General features: G+C 43.4%; 1 protein-coding gene across 2 annotated transcripts in view; it reads right to left on the reverse strand.

The window, feature by feature from the left end:
* Positions 1-23,943, reverse strand: part of MYO1B (myosin IB) — a 376,700-nt gene that overhangs the window by 323,304 nt on the left and 29,453 nt on the right. For both annotated transcript variants that reach the window (XM_075829974.1, XM_075829973.1), the window contains exons 2-3: positions 21,077-21,217; positions 5,098-5,213 (exon numbers count right to left, since the gene is read on the reverse strand). In XM_075829974.1, coding sequence (XP_075686089.1) covers positions 5,098-5,213; positions 21,077-21,211 — 251 coding nt within the window. In that variant the 5' untranslated portion in view covers positions 21,212-21,217. The remainder of the gene's footprint in view (positions 1-5,097; positions 5,214-21,076; positions 21,218-23,943) is intronic.

The raw sequence follows: 23,943 nt of genomic DNA on the forward strand, positions 1-23,943 counted from the left end.
CTTCTTTTTCCCGTAAGCCGGTTTTTCCGCTCGCGGGAAAAAAACGATTCTGCCTCCCATTGAAATCAATGGGAGGCATTTTTGGCGCGGTTTCCGTGTCAAAAAAAACTCAGTGTGAACTGGCCCTTAAAGTTACATCTATTTTAATAAATAGTAAGCGTGGATTTATGGAACTTTGTAATATATCTTATATGGAGGGACGTGGCATCTTCCAGTAGCCTGCAGGTTACCTACAAATTATAAGTCACCAAAATTCACAGTAATTAGAAGGCAGGGAGGAGGGGTGAAGCTGCAGTTTTTCTCTCTCTCTCTGACAGACTGCATGCTGTTAAAAGGGGAGGGGGAACAGAAGTGGAAAAACATCTGCCAGGCTCAGAGTACAAAGCACTACAAGAGTGCCCACTTAGCAGGCACGGGGAGAGAAAACATGCATTTTTAAGAGGCTGGTATAGGGATGGAAAAAGACCCCAATAAACACGTAAGGGGCACAATTATTGGCTATAGTGTATTTATTATACAACTGCGGCTTCCTGATTTTTGGACTGATCGGTACGCTTTAAGTAGCCAGTTAGACTTCTCCAGGAGACAGTGTGACGTTTTGCAGTTTCCCAGTTTAGAAGAACATTTAGAGACCTCAATAGAAAACATACCAAGAAATTAGGCACTTAGGACAAATTTCTAGGCTTATTGAATACCTGCCTCCTGGGATTTATACAGTAATGGAAACAGCCTAGCAAGCTTGCTCTGTTATTTGCAGTAGATAATGCCAATATAAAAAAATATATAAATCTTTATTGATTACAAATTAAAGAGACATGAGTCCAAACAGCTTAAAAAAAAAAAGCAAACAACGACATTCTCAAAAATAGTACATTATAGGAAATCCCCATAAAGCTTACTAATGAGAAACTTTTGGCCTTTTTTTTTTATACCTAGTTGCCCATGTCAGATATACTATATGTTTGCTCATTAGTAAGCTTTATGGGGTTTTCTTATAATGTACTATTTTTGAGAATGTCGTTCTTTGCATTTTTTAAGCCGTTTGGACTAGTCTTTTTAATTTGTAATCAATAAAGATTTATACATTGCAATGCTGTGGATGGGGATTCCACTTCAGGAGTTTCCCCTGATGTCACTGTCCACATATGGACAGAGACATCAAGCGGAGCGCTCCAGGAGCAGAATCCCCGGCCACACAGGGATTCCGCTCCTTCAGGGAGCTACAGTGGCGCTAGTAGATAGCAGAGCAGGGAGATCCTTCCCTGCTCCGCTATAGTGCCGTCGCGAACACTGTAGCAGCCGCAGCGGCTGCTAGTGGCGCCACCACCCTCAAGCCCGGTGTCGCCGCTAGCGAGTAGGGGAAGTAGGGGAAGGGAGCCAGCGCAGCGCCCCCTTCCACTTGCTGGAGTGATGCGCCCTGTGCGAAGGCACAGGTCGCACACCCCTAAGGTCGGCCCTGGCAGTAACACCTGCTTTCCTTCCAATAGCAATAAACAGAAGTTTTTGCATTCTCACAACTTATAGTTTGAACCTAACTGGTACTGTATCAGCTATTCTACTTTTTCTTTGCACTTCCTTCTCTGTCTTCAATGTTTTTCTTTTTAGATTAGTTTTCATATGGTCACAGGTATGTGTCAAGATTTTTTATTTTTTTTGATAGGTACATACTAAGCCAACAGAACTTCCTGCAGATTTTAGCTTACCAGAAAAAAAAATATATAAATATATAAAAATTATACTAACACTCGTCTGCACGATAATCGTCCCGTGTAAAACCCCCTTTACTCAAGATGATTAGTAAGGTATCTGCAATTATTTTTAGATCCCTAGGATATGCCATCACTATATGACCAGTGGGGGTCTGACTCTTCGTATCCCCACCAATCCTGAGAATGAAGCGGCCGCAGCAATGATTTAGCAATCGTTCCCTTCTAAGATTTACCTGCGCAGCAGCGCTCCTTGATTGGGACCATGCTGCGGTTACCTGCACAGCTGGTGGCAAATGAAACCAGTAAAGGGGCTGCAGTTCTAAATAAGCGCTGTGGCCCATTCATTTTCTGGATTGTATGGGGGTCCCAGAGGTCAGGGACCTTCATATTGTTTACATAAGTAGGTCTGCACTTTTTCATATAAAATTAAAAGTATTTAATGAAAATGTATTAATACACAAACTTTGTAACATATTTCTTGTATTTCAAACTCAATCTTGTAGCTTGAATGTAGGCAAAGGCTTGTATTTCACAGGGACAATGCCTCCTTGTGTCACAGATCTCAATCTATTTTTTTGGTGCATAGAGCATTGTAATAAACTATTAAAAAAAGAACGTGAATATGCTGAATTGGAATAATTTAGGAGCAGCATGTCACATTCTGCTAGTGGTTACACAATCCAGCGCGTGTGGCTTCGGGCCACTGTCCGAAAGGCCAATGCTCTACTCAGATGCTGCAATAACTGAATGTCAAGTGCTTACATTCCAGAAATGACTGGGAGACAGCAGCAGCTACAGTTATATGTGCATGCAGTAACAAAAGTAAACAGTACAGATAGATACTTCTTTCCATACTACTTGATACATATATATTGATCTATATCTAAACATACAGCAGTAACAGGAAATATTGGGCTTAAGGCCTCCGTCACACACAGATTTTTTTCTGGCAATTAAGCTGAATCAAAAAACGCTTTTAAAAACACCAGCGTTATTCAAATGTAACATGCATTTTTTTGTGTGTTATAAGTAGTGGACAACGCTATAGATTCCGTCAAAACTACGGAACCCTTGCACAACGGAGACAAGCGGAAACCATTGGCACCAGATCCGTCACCATTTAAATCAATTGTGATGGAAACGGAAAGCTATGGCGCAGATGTGAACGAGGCGCAGATGTGAACGAGGCCTAAACAGTTGTAGATATCCACACCGCTCTGATAGCTGACTGGTGCCACAGTTACAAGCCAAATAGAAACCTAGCCGATCCAGGTGCTGTCTGACACGGAATATTGCTCTAATACACAAATAACTCTTAATGATATATGCCAAAGGTATATTTTTAATCCATAATCGGGGCACAAATGTTTTATTTACATTTGTGTTTTATGTGCTGAATGTATTTATCAAGATTTGATGTGTCCATTCTGCCTAGAACCTCCCCCCAAAAAATGTATGTATGTTTTAATGCAGATGAATTTCTATGACCAATCGTTTTGTATCTGTACCTTGAGAAAGGGGTCTTTGAAACCCCCGAAACGTGTTGCTTTCTATCAGACCTAGTAAACTGAAGTCGACTGAATAAGAATCTGTGAAGTCCTGCTTCAATCTATCTGGGGTCTGCGCCCAAAGTGTGTCCATCCTTTTTCGTTGTCTCAAAGTTTTCCAATGATCTTTGAGGTTCCAAGTACACTTTACGGTGTTTGTACGGGAATAGGGTTGTTGCAGCATTTCCAGTGTTAAAAAATGGAAAATGTTGGCGCTATATAAAGAGTACTATTATTAGTGAACTTGATGGCTATTTCTATAGTGTTTGTAAAAGGCTGTTTCCGTTAGTTTTTTTTATATGCAATGTGTAAACTCAGCCTACGTAAATCTCCAGAGAGACAGAAAATACTATTATCTCCATAATGAAAAAGTTTTCACTGCAATTAGTCGGATATGCAACATCTGTTGCCAATTTTCTCTGAGATCAGTTCACACTCGAGGCAATTGTTGGACTGAATAACCTGCAATCGACAGTGAGTGGCCCCCTCACCAGGAAGGACAAAGTCTAGGGACTCGCTGTAGTGTCCAAGGCCCGCCGTTCCTACTCACATCTTGGCGGCCGGGGCCATGGATCTCTGAGTGCTGGCCGGCATCTCCTTCCTGGGAGACGCCAGCACTCACTTCCGCTACGCTCGACTGTGTCCCGTAGGGTGTGCGTGCATGCTCGTGCCCGGCCTTAGAGGACCAGCGCGCGCACATAAATTATATTACAATTTAGCCCTAATCACTCTGGACTATAAAAGGGGCTCTGCCCTTTCACTCCCTGCCTGAGCCTGTTCGTAATTCCCATGTTAGTCTTAGCAAATGGTCCCTTAGTGTTTTCCTGTTCCCATGCCCTACTACCTGTTCCTGTATCCTGTGCTGCGTTGGTTCCTAGCCCTATCGAGTGTTGAAGTCGTGTTCTGTCATCTGCCACGCCTGATACCCTTCGCCACGTGTGGCATCCTCTGCCGTCTGAAGTTCCATCTGTGCCTAGCCATTGTGACTGTCTGGACTATTCAGGTACCCTTGTGCTGGACTTTGTATTGATTGGGTACTTGATTGGCCAGCTGCTTCACCTCTACGGCGGTGCGGCATAATGGGTCCACATACCCGCAGATCAGGACACTCGCCTTCTCTATATTGGTGTGGAGTCCAGCATTTATCAGACATTTATGGCATATCCTGTGCATCATGTTGGATTAATAAAAAGCTATTTCGATATTCTAACCCATGGTTTAATACTTTCACTTTTCTTCTGTGATAAAATACGAGAATCAAATTTAGTCTAAGCCCACATCTGCATTGGTGGTTTCGTTAGGAGCATCCATTGATAATCCAGGCAAAAATACCGGGGAAAAAAAAGGATTTTTCGCTAGGATAGTACAGGATTTTGCGCTATTTTCCAGTAAAACGACAGACACCATTACAGAAACACAACGGAACCCATTAAAGTCAATGGGTTCTGTCGGGCACCATTGTTGTCCTTCATGTGACAGATCCGGCCGGCACTTGCCTTTTTTTTATTTTTCTCATTTGTCTATTCTTATGACTGAACAGAAAAAAAACGGAAAAACGAACCTTACCTATAAAATATGGGTTCTACCAAACAAAATCTCTGTGGAACCGGCCAACTCAAACTATACATTCAAATACTGATATTAGTCTGAAACCTGTGACTGTAAAACACTGCTAAAGCTGGCCATACACCCAAGGTAAATAGAATGTGTCTGGCAGCAGCTTCTCCCGCTTTCTTTATAGCAAAAAATAATAATATCACAAGTCATCACTGACAATACAGCATCAAGCAATTCCGGTTTTAAACATATCGAAGATGAATGAAGTTACAAACAATACTCACATATGTGGACTCAGTTCATAAAAGTTGCGATTTCTGTATTCTTCCACTTTGTCTGGTGTGTAAATGGGCAATGACCTGTAAGGGTTTACAGATATAACCACGCTGCCTATGTAGGTCTGTAAGTAAAGAGATACATTTTATTACAGATATAGAAGGATAGAACTCACTTTTCTACCTTTCCCATTAAAATTATACAAGGCACCAACGAGGAGTATAAAAATGTGTCTGCTAATTTTCTCTCTCAGACTCAGGTGCCTAGCTGCGGTCTTAATTATATTTAAAGTCAACACCTATGGTTAGTGGTTGCCTGCCATTCATTTTCTCCAATGTCAGCTGCTCCATTTAACTACTGCATTAGGCACAGTAATAAGTGGAGACTCTAGACTACTGGAATTGTCAAATGGGAGTCCGAGTCAGTCAGACATAACCTACTGTCTGATCAGGGGCTTTAACGCGTACCTAAGTTTTCAGAATAAGCGGTCATATGGGTGTACATGAGGAATAACACTATTTCTAGCTAATATATGACTCATATTCTGCATTATTTAGCAGTTTTCCCCTCTGCAGGCTCTTGCTCCAATTCTCAGCTCTCTCAGAGGTAGTGGGCAGAACTTAACTGCCATCAGTCTTCTATACTCTGCAAAAAGAGAAGAGGAGAATCCTGCTCTCTCCTACATACATACATACATATACAAACTGCAGAATGGTGAAGATTACACAGCAGTACATACCAGTGTAGCTGAGAATCCAGGACTGGGGTGACATAGAAATCTTACCAGCAGCCTGTGTCATTCACCCTGCTCACCCTCCCCTCTCCATAGACTTGTATGCAATGTGCCTTTTGCGGACTCACTCTCTCGCTCTGCCCCCTCCTGCTGTCTCCATAGACTTGTATGGACAGGCAGTGAAGTGACACCCCCTCCTTCTGCAGCCTGTCAATTCTGCTCTGTAACCAGGCACAGACTTTGCTTGACAACAGGGGGTGGACATCAGATTACAGGAATGGAGACAGCGCAGGGCAGTAACTTCACACAGAATTTGCATAGATAAAACAACTACATTTTAACAGTAAGAAAATTACAAAGTAGATATATATCAGCTATACACAGATTAGTTTAAGTCCTCAAGCACATGACCGTAGTGATTTTGTGGGTCGCAAAGCCACGGATCCTTAGCAGTGTTCTGCATCCGTGTGTAATCAGGATTCACGGATGCATAGGAGCTCTGTCTTTCTTATTCAGAGCTTGATACCCTGTAGATAGATAGATAGATAGATAGATAGATAGATAGATAGATAGATAGATAGATAGATAGATAGATAGATAGATAGATAGATAGATAGATAGATAGATAGATAGATAGATAGATAGATAGATAGATAGATAGATAGATAGATAGATAGATAGATAGAATAGAAAAATTGGACATACACAGCACACCAAAAATAGCTGAAAATCAGGCCATGTGCACATTCACCAAAAAAGGATGAATCAATTCCTTGACTGAAGAGAAGTAGAAGAAAATATAGAGAAAGGCAACAGCACCAGGACTTCAGGTCATTGGAGAGAAGTTGGTTTTATTTCACCACACAGAGTGAGCGACATTTTGGTTCACATCTGAACCTCCCTCTTTGGAACGACCCATTCTTTCATAAACGTTTGTAAAGGCGACTGCATGGCTGGGTGCTTGGTTTTATATACCTGTGGCAATGGGACTGAATGAATCACCTGAATTCAGTGATTATGGATAAAGCGTACATGTTAGGTGTGGGAAGGTACTACATGAGCAAAACATATGCTGAAGTTACTTCGTTTATGGGGATTCTCTGGGACTTTGAGGCTGGGTTCACACGACCTATTTTCAGATGTAAACGAGGCGTATTATGCCTCGTTTTACGTCTGAAAATAGGGCTCCAATACGTCGGCAAACATCTGCCCATTCATTTGAATGGGTTTGCCGACGTATTGTGCAGACGACCTGTAATTTACGCGTCGTCGTTTGACAGCTGTCAAACGACGACGCGTAAATGGACTGCCTCAGCAAAGAAGTGCAAGACACTTCTTTGCCACGTAATTTGAGCTGTTCTTCATTGAAGTCAATGAAGCACAGCTCAAGATTTACGAGCGTCTCAGACGGCTCGCAAAATGCGAGGAGGAGCATTTACGTATGAAACGAGGCAGCTGTTTTCTCCTGAAAACAGTCTGTCTTTTCACACGTAAATGACAGCTAGCGTGTGCACATACCCTAACACTGATGACCAAATGCTCCATCAGCAATATGTATTTTACAATACGTTACAGGCTATTTATAGCGAGATCTTCAAGGGGTGTTCTAGCCAATAAAAATGGATGCCCTATCCTCAGGATAGGCCATCAATAGCTGATCGGTCGGGGTCTGATCGGACGGGGTCTCACTCGCGGGACCCCCGCCGATCAGCTGTTTTGAAGGGGCCGTAGAACTCGTACGGGCGCGGCTTCCCCTTCATTTCCTCTTGCTCACTGTGAATCTTCAACACGCATTTAGCGGAGATTCACAGGTATTACAGCCTTTTCTCCTATTCACTTCAATGGGAGTAAAGGCTGCAATACCTGTGAATAGCCGCTAAATGCGTGTCGAAGATTCACAGCGAGCAAGAAGAAATGAAAGGGAAGAAGCGCTCGTTCGAGCGCTGCGGCCCCTTCAAAACAGCGGTTCAGCAGGGGTCCTGGGAGTCGGACCCCGAACCATCGGCTATTGATGGCCTATCCTGAGGATAGGCAATCAATTTTTATTTGCTGGAAAACTCCTTTAACATTCGATCTACAGACAAGTAGCATTAAGGATCGATATTCTAGATACAATCAATACGTGTTTTCTTTCGGGTAGCAGGACATCTTGATTACAGGAATATGGTGCACCTGCAAAATAACCAGTTTTGCAACAATAAGAAAGGAGGTACAACACCGATGCTCTGTACCCCTGCTTACTGTCATTCAATAGGAACCTTCATGGTTTATTCCCAGCAGATAAAAACCTGTTCATGCCCATAAGATGCACACACATGTGCACTGCTCGTTACAAGACAAGAGTTCTGACAACTGCACGTTAACGAACCGAGCACGTGTCAATCACATGACCAGGACGCAATTTTATTCTCGTTGAATAAAAAAATTAAAGGCCCCCATCAAATAACTGCAAGCAGAGATCTTGAAAAAGGTGAGGAATTGATAAAGTATATTGGAAATTCTATACATTTTCATTACACAAAAACATTAAATTTGCTGAAACCGAAAAACCCCCTTCGTAGCAACTTTACAGCCATTCTCCTGTTCTTTTAATAAAGAAACCAGAGCAACAGAGTTTTATTCCTTGGTTATTCCTTAATTATATTTTGGCATCTACCCTCCTACAAGTTAATATAGTACTTGGCACACTTCCTAAGTTCACGGATTTACAAGTGAAAGCATTTCTGAGACGGTCACCAAAGTGCCATCTAAAACACTGCTGTTCACTTGTGTACACTAGTACATGACAGCCATTATGGGGAAGTATGGAGTGGGCTCACGGGCTGAGCTTGCTCCATACTTAGCGGGTGACAGCTGTGTTATACAGCCGACACCTCACTGCAACGGCGGAATAAAATATCACTTTGATTCCACCCGTTTAACACCTTAAATGCCACGGTCAATCACATTTAAATTGTTAGATTAAACACGCCATCGCGCCACCCCCCCCCCCCCCGCAACGTGATCGGCTGGTGACAATGGTTGCCATGGCAGCCTGGGGGACTAACAATGGCTTCAAAGGAGACTGTCAGAATCACGATATACTGCAATACATTTTTATTGCAGTATATCATTCAAGCGATCCAATGATTGCTGGTTCATGTCCCCTAGGGGGACTAATAAAAAAAAAAAGGAAAAAAAACAGTTAAAAAGGAATAGTGTCACGAAATTTTTTTTTTTTAACATCAGTTTGATTTTAGTCTTTTATTAAAAATGTATTTGTGTGTTTGTGTTTTACTTTTTTTTTTTTTTACACTTTTTCTTCCCTATGGGGGCTGCCATTTTTTACTCCATTTCTGTATGTGTCGATTAACGACACATACAGACATGGAGTACGGCAGCCCCAGTCCCATAGTAAATGCGAACGGGGCCTGTTCCATCCACTATGGTGTACGCCGTCTGTGTGGGAACGGCGCATGCGCCGCTCCCACACAGTCCAAGTTGAACTGCGCGCCGTCCGGCGCCATTTTCCTGTGGACCGGAAGTCGCGGCCGGACAGTAAGATTACTACTTCCGGTCGCGGCTTCCGGACTTGTGCACTTGGAGCAGCGGCAGCAGACGGAGCAGACGGAGCGGACGGACCGGCGGCGACAGGAGCAGGTAAGTGATTTCTATGTATGTTCGTGTTTCAGTGTGTTTACTACTGTATGTAAACCTTCTACACTGTGTGTTAGCTCAAACAATGGCGACACACAGTGTAGGAGGTTAGACTGTTCAATCCCATCGTTTCTCCCGGCACTAGCCAGGATAAAGGAGGGGGGATTCTGAGAGCTCACTAGAGCGAGGAATTTTTTCCCAATTTTGCAGCATAAAGCAATGTGGTTGCTTTACCACATGCAATGCTGCAATTTTGGGAATTGCTCCATCTAGTGACCAGTGCTGGGAAATATTATAAATTAGAATCTATTTTATAATATTTCCTGACTCGTGAAAAAAATTAGAACAATGTTTAATCACCTACACACTAATTGTTTAACTAAAAAAAAACAAAACATTTTTTGCTAACAACACATTCCCTTTAAAGGTTTTTTTATGTTCCAAAAAAAAGCATTAAAAGTTAAACAGCCTTTTCCCATTTTTCCCCTAAAGCAATGTTAAAAAAAAGAATAAAAAAAAGTTAACATAACTGGTATCGCCGTGCCCGTAGAGTCTGACCTATCACAATATTGCATTGTTCTACAGGGGGGGGGAGGCTGCGTGTGGAGCCATCTACAGGGGGGGGAGGCTGCGTGTGGAGCCATCTACAGGGGGGGGGGGGGGAAGGCTGCGTGTGGAGCCATCTACAGGGGGGGGGAGGCTGCGTGTGGAGCCATCTACAGGGGGGGGAGGCTGCGTGTGGAGCCATCTACAGGGGGGGGGAGGCTGCGTGTGGAGCCATCTACAGGGGGGGGGAGGCTGCGTGTGGAGCCATCTACAGGGGGGGAGGCTGCGTGTGGAGCCATCTACAGGGGGGGAGGCTGCGTGTGGAGCCATCTACAGGGGGGGAGGCTGCGTGTGGAGCCATCTACAGGGGGGGAGGCTGCGTGTGGAGCCATCGACAGAGGGGAGGCTGCGTGTGGAGCCATCTACAGGGGGGGGGGGGAGGCTGCCTGTGGAGCCATCCACAGGGGGGGGGGAGGCTGCGTGTGGAGCCATCCACAGGGGGGGGGGAGGCTGCGTGTGGAGCCATCTACAGGGGGGGGGGAGGCTGCGTGTGGAGCCATCTACAGGGGGGGAGGCTGCGTGTGGAGCCATCTACAGGGGGGGAGGCTGCGTGTGGAGCCATCTACAGGGGGGGAGGCTGCGTGTGGAGCCATCTACAGGGGGGGGGAGGCTGCGTGTGGAGCCATCTACAGGGGGGGGGAGGCTGCGTGTGGAGCCATCTACAGGGGGGGGAGGCTGCGTGTGGAGCCATCTACAGGGGGGGGGGGAGGCTGCGTGTGGAGCCATCTACAGGGGGGGAGGCTGCGTGTGGAGCCATCTACAGGGGGGGAGGCTGCGTGTGGAGCCATCTACAGGGGGGGAGGCTGCGTGTGGAGCCATCTACAGGGGGGGAGGCTGCGTGTGGAGCCATCGACAGAGGGGAGGCTGCGTGTGGAGCCATCGACAGAGGGGAGGCTGCGTGTGGAGCCATCGACAGAGGGGAGGCTGCGTGTGGAGCCATCGACAGAGGGGAGGCTGCGTGTGGAGCCATCGACAGAGGGGAGGCTGCGTGTGGAGCCATCGACAGAGGGGAGGCTGCGTGTGGAGCCATCGACAGAGGGGAGGCTGCGTGTGGAGCCATCGACAGAGGGGAGGCTGCGTGTGGAGCCATCGACAGAGGGGAGGCTGCGTGTGGAGCCATCGACAGAGGGGAGGCTGCGTGTGGAGCCATCGACAGAGGGGAGGCTGCGTGTGGAGCCATCGACAGAGGGGAGGCTGCGTGTGGAGCCATCGACAGAGGGGAGGCTGCGTGTGGAGCCATCGACAGAGGGGAGGCTGCGTGTGGAGCCATCGACAGAGGGGAGGCTGCGTGTGGAGCCATCGACAGAGGGGAGGCTGCGTGTGGAGCCATCGACAGAGGGGAGGCTGCGTGTGGAGCCATCGACAGAGGGGAGGCTGCGTGTGGAGCCATCGACAGAGGGGAGGCTGCGTGTGGAGCCATCGACAGAGGGGAGGCTGCGTGTGGAGCCATCGACAGAGGGGAGGCTGCGTGTGGAGCCATCTACAGGGAGGCTGCGTGTGGAGCCATCTACAGGGGGGCTGCGTGTGGAGCCATCTACAGGGGGGCTGCGTGTGGAGCCATCTACAGGGGGGCTGCGTGTGGAGCCATCTACAGGGGGGCTGCGTGTGGAGCCATCTACAGGGGGGCTGCGTGTGGAGCCATCTACAGGGGGGCTGCGTGTGGAGCCATCTACAGGGGGGCTGCGTGTGGAGCCATCTACAGGGGGGCTGCGTGTGGAGCCATCTACAGGGGGGCTGCGTGTGGAGCCATCTACAGGGGGGCTGCGTGTGGAGCCATCTACAGGGGGGCTGCGTGTGGAGCCATCTACATGGGGGCTCTGGTGGATGATTTTTCCATTGACCGGTAGCAGAGTTACACAACTGGAAAAAAAAAATCTCCATCATGTAACTCTGCTACCTGTCAATTAAATAGTGATCAACCACAGGGTCTCCCTCTTGACTTTCATTGTTCTCAGCCTTTTGGTTTGTCCTGCTGCTGCCGCCGTGATGAGCAAATGTTATACCCGAGTTAGGAAAAGTAACATAAAGACGACATAACCGGATCCATAATATCTGTGATATCCAGACAGTCTAGAGATCCGCAGTGACAATGTGCGCTTGTTATTTGCAGAAGGATCTGGCCGGGATTTGATGTGTTGATGCGAGATATTGGGCGTGGTTAGGGGGCGTGGCTTAAAATGTCCCTCTTTTCCGAATTCAAAAGTTGGGAGGTATGATAGAGATAGATATATATATATATATATATATATATATATATATATAAAATATGCAAATTACTGTGTTTTGGCCACGTTAGCTCTACTAAAGAATAGAATAAAGAGTGATCATAAAGTCGCATGTACCCCAAAATGGTAACGGTGAAAACTACAGCACGCCCCGCAAAATTTAAGCCCTTACACCACTAAATTGATAGAAAGATAAAAAAAAAAAGAAGTTATGGCTCTCAGAATTTGGCGACACAAAGCATTTTTTTTTTAGCAAAGTTTTCTTTTTTTAAAAAAAAAAAAAAAAAAAGTGGCAAAACAAACATTTTGTATTGCCGTCATCGTATCAACCTGTAGGAGAAGGTGAATATGTCGTTTTTACTGCCTGATGGACGCCGTGAAAAATAACGGTTTACTGTTAAAAATAAAATCCTTCGTTCGGTTACTAGAAAAAAGCTCTGCCCCACACAATCTCAAGCCATAAGGCCTCAAGAACACTTTAGTGTTAGCGGATAGAACAGTGACCCATTCATTTCTATGGGGCCATGCACACTTCCGTTATTTTAACGGTTCCGTGCGTTCATTCCGCAAAAAATATAACAGGTCCTACCCCTGTACGTTTTCCGCAGATCGGTCTCTGCCTTACTATTCATTTGGGCCGTTAAAACGGACCGCAAACGGAAGCCATCCGTGTGCGGTCCGTGTTTCACTGATCCGCGATTTACGGCCGTACAAATTGCAACGGATGTGTGCTTGAGGCCTTAAGGGAGGTGTTTAACCCCTAAATTAAATCAGGGTTGGTTTTTTTTTGTGGGGCGAGATGTATTTTTTAATGGCACCATTTTTGGGGTACATATTTATTGATTTAGCTTTCATTCATTTATGGAAAGGAATGCAAAATAAAAAAACAACAATTCTACCATTGTCTTTTGCAGGGTTTTATCGCCGTGTGGTAAAAAGAACATGTTACGTTTATTCTGCAGGTCGGTATGAATGTGGCCATATCAAATATGCATAATTTTTTTTACACCCTAGCACAATAAAACCTATTCTATGGAAAAAAGTCATTTTTGTGTCGCCACATTCTGAGATCCAGAACTTTAATTTGTCCATTAATGTAGCCGTATTTTTTATAATTTACTGATTAGCTTTTATAATTTTTTTGAGAGGGGGAAGCAAGAAAAACCTGTAATTCCGCCAAAGTTTTTGGTGCGTTTTTTTTTACACCACGCAGAGTGCAGTATAACTAATAAGTTATGTTTGTCTTACGTCTCGTTACAATTGCGCTGGTACCCAATATGTAATTGTTTTTTTTGTCTTTTTTTACAGTGACCCATTTTTAAAGAAATCTAATATTCCGTAATCAAAAAATGGTTTCATTTTTTTGGGGGGTACTTTAATTTTGTCTTACTTGAGGACTTGAAGCAGCAATTCTTTAAATCGCTTGTATGATGCTTTGGAATACTTAGTATTTCAAAGCATACACTGACACGGGTCAGATATGCTGCGTAAAAGTACGCAGCGTATCCACTATAAAACCTGCAGGGAATTCGGCCTGAAAAAAAAAAAAAAGCAACACATTTTGGCGCCGTTTTTCGAGGAGAAGCTTGGCTGCGGAAACCAGCGTTCGAAAACAAAAAAAAGAAAAAAGTCTATACTTACCCCAGGCCATTGTCATGGCGACGCATTCATCTCTTGTCCATGCAGTTCGGCCTCCTGGGATAATGCTGCAGCCTGTGATTGGCTGCTGTAGTGACAAGGGATAAAATGTAATCCCAGGAGACCGGCCTGACCAAACAACAGAAGAAAACATCGCTATGACAATGGCCGAGGGCAAGTAGAAGTTGTTTTTTTATTAAAAAAGTTTATTTAGTCATTTGTGATTTTTGCAGCAAAATTGCAGCGTTTCCCCTGCAAGAGTCGAAACACTTGGCTATATTTTGTGGGTTTTACATCTCCATTGAATTGAGTAGGGAAAAAGCGCAACAGCAAAGAAATGAATACGCAGCATAAGTTGACATGGCACTGTAGGTCAATTTATGAATGTTTTCACTGCAGAATGTTTTCTGCAGCGTGTGCATGAATCGCATTCACTTTGCTGCTACGTAAATACTGCAGAATTTCGGTGCAGAAATTCCTCTGCGTTTACACGTGGGAACCCAGCCTTTGGCCATGCCTCTGGCATATTGAGTAAAACTTTTTTGAGATGACCCCCCCATTGAAAAGTGGCCTTTTAGAGTCTTCTAGAGGGTTGTCTTCTTCAAGAAGATGGGAAGTATGCATAGTATATCACATTTGCAGAGTTCTCTGCAAATTCTGCGGTAAAAATCCACTACATGTGAATCAAGTTTTTAAAAGCAACATGCATTGCACTGTAAATTGTCACATTTTCTGCCCTGAAAACCTGCAACGCGTGAATTTACCATTATACACAGAATTTGCACATAGATAGAACTCCGGTAGAAGAGCCAAAAATTGGTGGATGGTCACGGAAATTTTATTTACATTTGGGATAACATACATTTTGTGTGATTTAAACATATTAAAGAAAATCTAAAAAAAAACAAAAAAAAACCCCAGAAAATAACTTATTAGGGGCATAGCTAGCGGATGACCTAGTCTGACGCATGCTTTAGGAGCTCCGTTAAGTTACGTTTTTCAGCTATTACCTGGTTTATATTTACTGCAAACATACCTCTCCCAAGCTGCATACGGCGTCACCATCACGGGACTCCAAAAATGAACCGTACCCGACAATCCGGAGTTTGCACGGGTCGCTCTCTAAGTTGGTGCTGAGCGTGCTGTACAGTCACCTGCTTCAGCATCCGAAGCGGAGTCTCTCCCCCAGGTATCCTCCAAGCTTTTGGATGTGATCCGGCAGTCTACCTCATCATTGACTGGGAGGATTGCGGAGGTTAAGACAGATGTCGACCTCCTCAGGCAAGATCTACACAACCCAAGACAGAGTAAGGGACACAGAGGATCGCATCTCCCACTTGGAAGACGTGATGGCACCGATGTCTAGTAAGCTACCAAAATGCCTCTATACTATAGTCTCCAGACTTTTCCGCCTCCTTTATTCAAGTTAAGAGTAGTCTTCGGGAACTACAGATCACCTACTCCATGTCATTCCCCGCTCGTCTTAGAGTCATCCGGATAAAACAGTTTAACTCCCCAGTAGAAGCAGATGACTATCAACTTCGATGTTCTCCATTTCATTGACTTATGGAATCTTCTTTTACACCTACTGCACTAGCATACCTGTTCTGGTTATATGTTGTACTGCCTAACCTACTGATCCTACTCTTAAGCAGACTTATCTGCTCGGATGAGTAATATGTTCCATAATCTTACCTGGTTTCATTGTTTACTTGTTATATTGCTGTAGGTCCAGTTTCCATAATGAGTGGTCCTCGTGCTCATAACGTTTTTTTCTGAACCTACTTTCTAGTAAGATCCCTTTTATGGGAGGTCTATGTAGGGTTTGATAATGGTCTCATTTGTCTGATGCCTTAGAAGTTCTGAATACCCTACAAGGGGAATTCCATACGTGAGAACTCCAATTTTAATCGTTAGAGCTCATAGTCTACCATCCCTATGGTTTTCTATGAGGGACCTCTCCCTGTTTTCGATGGCCTGTGATCTTAAATGCATGTATTTTCCTCCTTTTTTTTGTAGCCGGATACACACTATATGAAGGAACATGTAAGGCTGGTATAATATTTCTTAATTGTAAGTTGCATTGTCTATTTTATATATAGACCACGTCCCATTTTAATTACACAGCCACGTTTGTCCTTTTGCACTATTGTGGAACCTGCTCATGTAACTACTGTTACATACAATCGTGCCAATACTTTCCGCCTAGCACTGCCTTCAGTTAGTGTTGGAGGTTACTCCTCTGTAATGCACCTGCAAGTGTACACATTTCAACTTTATTAAATATTTTTCTTTGATTTGTTATTTACGTTCTCATGTTCTCTTAATAAAACAGTACGGAAGTTATAGGACATTGAATATTTTGTCTGTTAATGTAAAGGGTCTGGGAGAAGCTCGTAAAAGGAGGAGATTAACTTTCTTTATCCTGCGCAATGCGCAATCACAACCCATAACTGATATGTCTACAGGAGTCCCATCTTACACAATCCTCCACTTTTTGTTTTGCATAGATCCTGGATACAATGGTCAGCTTGCTCTATACACACGTCCTACTCCCGTGGAGTAACAATCCTAATACACAGATCTGAACATTGTGCAGAAAGAGGGCAGGTTTGGATCTATTCATGCCAGGATAAAAAGGTCAATCTTTTGTCATTAGGACTGTACCTCCCCCTCCAGCACTTATAACTGTCCTATATGAAGCAGCTCACTGCAGCACAATATCCTACTGCCAGTATATGTATAGGAGACTTCAATCTTTCTCTGAACCCTGCCATGGATAGGTTCTACCCACATGACCCTCCAGTTAATATCCTCACGGACACTCCCCTGTCTAGGTTTTTAGAGGAAATCATCTGGCATGATATGTGGAGACTACGTAATGCCAATAGTCGAGAATTCACATTCTTCACTCCAGGAAGAAACCCCTTTTCCAGAATTTATTACGCTTGTGGCAATCTGAAGACATCCTCATTGCTTAACTCGATATCCCATTTGCCTCGGGCGATGTTCAATCATTTGGCTATCCTAGTCACACTTATTTTAAATTTGTAATTTTTAACTAGAGGACCCAGGAGGATATCTCCATTTTGGATCACCCTTTATGGAGGCCACGATTGGATTCCAGACTAGTCATAGATATTTCTGGCTGATAATTCCCTCTTGGATAACCATTCTGCATTTTGGGACACACTCAATGCTTATCTGCGTGAATGTCTTCAGTCCTCAATTTCATTCAGCAAAACGGGAGTCTTTCTAGGGTGGACGTGCGGCTGGTAGATGCCTATAAACGTCTGGAATCTGCTTATATCTCTGATCCATCGGATCATAAAAAATAATTATGGCTTCAGACAGGGAGGGATTACTTGCATCGCTCGTGGCGTTCTCCTGTTGTGTTCCTGAACTCAGAAACCCTCCTAGCGGATTACACAGAACATGGCACAATCCGAACCTGGACTCCGAACCTTTATAATCATCCTGACTCCTCCTATTGGACCAATAGAGGGGTATGTGTTCTGGGTGACCTCTATGATGCAGACAGATTTCTATCCTTTAAATCAGATGCTGTCCAAATACCAGATTCCCAGGAACCACTTTTTTTAAAAAAAAATACCAACAGATTAAAATGTAATAACCTATTGTGTAAAGCAGATTAGTCAGCTGAATAGGATTCCCTAGGTAAGGGAATAGTGACGGGTGCATCCTCCTGTAAGAAAAAAATGGCAAACAAAATAATATTGTGCCGTTTAGATAATAGAAGCGATCAAAGAATACAACGGACTCATAGTCATGAGTCCGGTGTATTCATGAGGGAAGCACTCCCAGTAGTGATTGACTGCTATATATCATACACAACAGCCCGTCAATCACTGTGAGGAGGGCAGCAGAAGGTGGGCAGAGCGCACCCCTCCTGAAAATTTTGATCACTATTAGCTGAACAGCATAATATTTATTTTTTGGGGGCCGTTTTGGCTAATAGGAGGATGGATCTTTTCATATATTATGTCCTCATCCAGGGCAGCATATTCAGCTGACAGATCTGCTTTACAATCAACTTTTTAGGTTAAATGAATTGCAAACAAAAAAAAAAAAAAAGTTTATTTTTTTTCCTTTCAATTTTCAGCCCTCACAAAAGGCTGACACTTGCCAGGATACAATAGGCGATGGAAACAACTCAGCCTCTCCTACTTTCTCCCTTTCCCAGCGCAGTAGGCTCTGCACATGTCACAAAGCATGCCCTAAGGTTTCTTATGCCCAAGTGTTTGCTGTAAAACTCTTCAAAGCTCAGGCAAGACACCTATCCCCATATTAAATGTTAACTTTTTTAAATTAAAATATACAATTAGAAAATGGAACGGATTAGAAAGAAAGTCTGTTTCAGTATGTGGTTTTAAATCGTAAAAAGGAATAGGTAATTCATTCTCTTTAAGACACAAAAAGATCATAAATACAACTTACCATAAAAAGCTACAGATACCACAAAGTACTAAAACATATTACAACAATTATGGCGTATGAGATTTTAAATTTAGAAGCCACACAGATGCAAGCTGAGCGGTTACAAACAGATGTCTTGGTTGGCAGCGTTCCGTAATGTAAAATACAGGTAGTACAACATATAGAAATTGAATTAGGGTGATTTGGAGAATTGCAGAATTAAAAGGATCCAAGGAATGATCAGTGTGTAGAGGGAAAACCGAATCAGTAAAACATTTCATACAATTACAAAACTGAGGGGAACAAAGGCATATGCCCATCAAGTTCATCCTCTAGAATTAGAAAATGGGAGGAAATTTTCCCATGGTAAAAATAATTTCTCCCTGACGCCAGAAGTGCAGCAGTTATAATTTTGAGGTTCAAAATATTTTCTATGCTTTTATTTAGCAGTTATAAATCCATAGGAGATTTATCTTTATATATTATCATTCAACTGATCTGTCATAATTGGTCTATGTATTTCTGTAAAATATCTTATTGTATATATAAAGAAGCTATAGAACTGCATTGCAGACATTTTCTTCTGTTAGAGACCAAAAATGTCTTTACACTTTATTCCTACTACACCATTATAGATAATACAGCATGTGACGGTTACCAAATAAGTTTGCATTGCGGTAGCATTTAAAGGGGTTTTCCGGGACTGTAATATTGATGGCCTTAGGATAGGCCATCATTATCTGTTAAGTGGGGGTCTGACTCCTCACACCCCAACCGATCAGCAGAATAAAGGGGCCACATTGCTCCAGCGAACTTAGCTTCCCCAGGCACATTTGGTTGCGGCTGTAACTGGTACTGCAGAAGAATTCCCTTAAATTAGACTGAGTTGCAGTACCAGGCACAGTCACAGACAAACGTACGGCACTGTGCCTAGGTAAACATTAAAGGGGATGCGGTGCCGGAGCCAATAAACCACACCATTTAAAACAATGGAAGTTCATAATATCTGGCCACAAATATGTACTGAAGCCCAGCAGACGACCCAGCCTCCACCATACCAAGAGGAAAGCAGGTCACTGCTATTACTCAGCTGGTAAGACCAAGTCCCCTGTGTAAGTGAGCTATGAAACTGTAATATATGAACCTCTTGACCACAAACAGTAGACACTACCAAGATGAGCAGTTAATGGTCACCGAAAACAGAGTCCAATTAATATTTCACCATCCACAAGTTGGTGACCATCTGGCACCAGATAAGAAATATACTACAATGCTAGTTGCCAAATATCAAAGCAAATCCCTTGCGTTACCTGTAAATACACTGTGGAAATCGATAATTTCACGTGTCCTACACAAAAGGTATATGAGACTTTCACATTTGATGTTGTATTTGCGGTTTGTCAATTATCGAATAGCAGCAGTAGCGACAATGTAGCGGTTGGAAGACAACTGTTTTGTTACAGATTTCTAATTATCTCAGTGTTTCCCAAACAGGGTTCTATAAAAAACATGCAGCGGTAAGTGAGCACTCTATTATGGTATGTTTAGATGTTACGTAAAAACCCACAAACTGAAAAATGAAGCACAATAATATGAGCATGCTGCAGATCCCTTCCACTGACGTCACCCAGAGAATCAAACACAGGGTTAGCTGAGGCACTGCCGTCCTGGTAACAGCAAAAAACCTGACCCGTACCCAGTTTGTGGCAAAGGGGGGTGGCTATAGGTGAAGTTGTGTCTTCTGGTTGGTTCTCTCTCTGGGTATTATAGGAGCCAGGATTGTAACAATTATGAGATAAGTACTCTGCAAAAATGTGTGGGTGCTTTTTTTTTGCATTGTACTTTTTTTGAGCCAAAAAAGCTAGTAATTATGGCTTAAAATACTTTACATAAATAGATATTGGCTAGAGAAAATTTCCATAAACGGGAGCATTTAGGGTATGTGCACACGATAAGTGGCTTTTACGTTTGAAAAGACACACTGTTTTCAGCAGAAAACAGCTGCGTCGTTTCAGACCTAAAAGCTCCTCCTCGCATTTTGCGAGGCGTCTTTGACGCCTGTAATCTTGAGCTGCTCTTCATTGACTTCAATGAAGAACGGCTCAAATTACGTTGCAAAGTGTCCTGCACTTCTTTGCCGAGGCAGTCATTTTACGTGTAAATGACAGGTCGTCTGCACAGTACGTTTGCAAACCCATTCAAATGAATGGGCAGATGTTTGCCGACGTATTGTAGCCCAATTTTCAGACGTAAAACGAGGCATAATACGCCTCGTTTACGTCTGAAAATAGGTTGTGTGAACCCAGCCTCAGGCTTTGATGTATGGGTGCTCGGATTGCTTGTGGGGTTGAGAGTAGGAGGCACCACTAGGTGTGCATGTTGGGTGCATTTGAATTATTGTTGTATGTGTGCACCGAAACCCACTACCATTTCTCACTGAGGTTTATCTGTTCTATACATTCATATACACTTATTGAAAAAAATGCCTATACTACGATACCATGCTATTTGTTCACCAATAGCTTTATTGTCGTGTATGCAATTCAAACATCAGTTGGTTCAGTGGTCAGTGCTGTAAGGCAAGAATGCTAGACTCCTGGGTTTAAATCCAAGCAGCAACTGCACGGAGTTTGTATGTTCTCCCTGTGCTCGCATAGGTTTCCTTTTAGACCAGTCCCACATTAGGATGATAAAACATGTATATGTACTTACATAGATTTCACTGTGATCAAAACGTTTTTTGAGGTTATTCATGAAGGATTCTTCCTCGAGTGGTTCTAAAAGCACCATATCTCCCACACCTATCATGTTGTCCAGGAGTGAGGTCTTACCCTCCATTTTAGCCATGGTGCCCTAGAAAAAAAACAAAAACAAAATTTCACAATTACACACTAAACAATTTGACTTTATGGTATTTCGGTCAGCAAGAGAGATATACAAGTGGCCAAAGCAAACAGACGATTGATACAATAATTGAGTATTAAAACAATCTGTAATTCTTCTGTTGATCTAAGGCTTCGTTCACATCTGCGTTGGGGGTCCCGTTCTGACGTTCCGTCAGAGGTTTCCGTCAGAACGGGACCCTGAGTAGACACAAACTGACACGACGGAAACCAGAGAATCAATAGTGACGGATCCGGTGCCCACGGATTCCGTTTGTGACTGTTGTGCACCGGACCCGTCTACGCTATTGCTTCTTGCAAAACGACATGTTTGGTGCACAAAAGAGACAAACGGACTCAGTTTGTATCTGCTCAGGGTCCCGTTCTGACGGAACGTCAGAACGGGACCCCAACGCAGATGTGAACAGAGCCGAACATGTGTCTGCAAGAGCTAGGTGTACAAGCACCAATGTTTTCTTCAGTAAAGCTTGGGAGATGACAAACAATTCTAATTCACAATATAACTAAAACATGATTTACACAAATAAAAGTCAGACTATCCTGGATTTCTAGGGTCAGTGCCAGGATCCTTCACAAAGACTCAAGCACTCTTTGTTCTAGCACATATAATGATGTTTCAAGCAAGACTATCCTTGCATCAGAGACTACTAGGCAAGAACACAATTTCTGAAGAAAACAGCAAGTAGCAATAGATTATAAATTAATTTGACAAAGACTGTTGCCCAGATGGTTTTAAATTGCTGCTACCTTGAAGAGGTTTTTCTGTTTGTTTGTTTGTTTGTTTTAATAGACCCAATATATGTTGTTAATAAAAACAAAAACCACATGGGCCCTACAGTAAAATACATAAAACACCGCTATATGCTCAAAGGTTTTTGTGGTCTATGCAAAATAAAGTTTGTTCATTGTTACACCAAAGTTAAAACAAATTTTGTAATATACTTTATCAAGCTCTCAAAGTTTAAGATTTTCACCCCCTTCCACTGGTGCAGATTTGCAGATTTTAGATTAAAAAGGAGCCAGAATCCTGGTGTACATGCTGTGTGCCATATTTCTTTTTGGTTTTTGACACTTTTTGCGTCTGCGTAGTCTATCAGAAAGGAGTGTGACAAAGTGCGCAAAAAAAACGCCATAAAACTCTCTGGGGCGAGATTACATTATAGTGTCTGAAGTGTGAGCAGGACCCTGTGCAGTATCGGCCCCACCATGGGGTTTTAATAAATGACATTAAGGTCGGATTCACACGACCGTGATTGGCCGTGTGCCCGCATAATTTCCCAGTCCGATCACGGTACATGTGGACGGGACTCCTGGCATCATAGATATTTAGGCTAGTCACACGACCGGTAAAAAAAAAAAGGGGGCATTAAAAACTCAAATGACGGCTTTTTCACGTACATTTTGCATCAGTGTCTCCAAATCCTCATCTATTTCCAGTCAGTCTGTCCGTTTTTACCGTCCGTTTAAAAAACAAAACAAAAAAAAGGATGGATTTCATTTGTCAGGGTTTTTGTTTAATCCCCTGAAAACAGCTGTGCCCATGCAGATAGTGCCACAATGTCCCTTTAGATAGTGCCCACAGTGCCCATATAGTCAGTGCCACAGCGCCCACATATAGTGACAGATCCCACAGTGACAGTGCCCACATGTAGTGCCACAGTGCCCATGTAGATTGTGCCACACAACCTTGCAGATAGCACCCCCGCCCCCATGTAGAACGTAGCACACCTCCTCCCTTGTAGATCGCAACCCCACATGTAGGTCTCACCCCCACCCCCCTTGTAGATCGCAAGGGAAGTGTTCTCTACAGCGGGGTGGTATCGCTATATATGAGGAGTCCCTGCTTCCCCGCGGAACTGCTGTACGGTACTGTATCATTTTGTTCAGTACAGAACAGCAGTTTCATGGAGAAGCAGGGATAGAAGTGACGAGACGGCAGGGCGGAGCTTTCTCCTGCAGCACGACACCACTAAAGAATTGATTCAATGATTCTGTTAAAAAAACAGAATCGTGAGAGTCCTTGAGGGCGAATTAATCAAATTAATTCAATTAATCGCCCAGCCCTAGTTTACACGGTCTAAAACCTAGACAGTATTAATAAATCTGACCCATTATGTACAGCAGAGTGAGAACACAGGCACAAGTGCTGTGCTGCGCCATCACCCAGGGGAGCACAGCTGTAAATAGACAGCGGACCTCCCCAGCAACGGCCGACATCAAAGATAACCGTTGTTCAACAAGCAAATCTGCCCTTCAGGTCACTCACCTAGAGCAAAAGGGCAAAATAAGCCAATGACTCTCAGGTCAATGGGTAAAATTGTGCATGCTTTTCCAATAGTAAGATCGATAAACGCACCTCATGTCCTGCCAGGTTATACTTATTTCATGCAGCATCTTTACTTTCACATTTCAAAATAAATAAAACTATTGCTTTCAAGAATTTATTAAGAATATAATCAAAACTGAATTTTGGGACTAAAAACGACGAAGTTAATAGGTGGACATTCACATAAAAAAATCTAAAGAACAAATACAACACTACAAAAAAGAATGTCCTAATAACTATATGGTTTACAAGATAAAAAAAAAACAAAAACGAAAGTGCCGGATCCGTCGCATAACGAACACCAACAGCGACTAAGCGATTCCATCTGGTTTTCTATCATGGTGTCGGTC

The sequence above is a fragment of the Rhinoderma darwinii genome, chromosome 6 (assembly GCF_050947455.1).
Source record: "Rhinoderma darwinii isolate aRhiDar2 chromosome 6, aRhiDar2.hap1, whole genome shotgun sequence".
Lineage (NCBI taxonomy): Eukaryota > Metazoa > Chordata > Amphibia > Anura > Rhinodermatidae > Rhinoderma > Rhinoderma darwinii.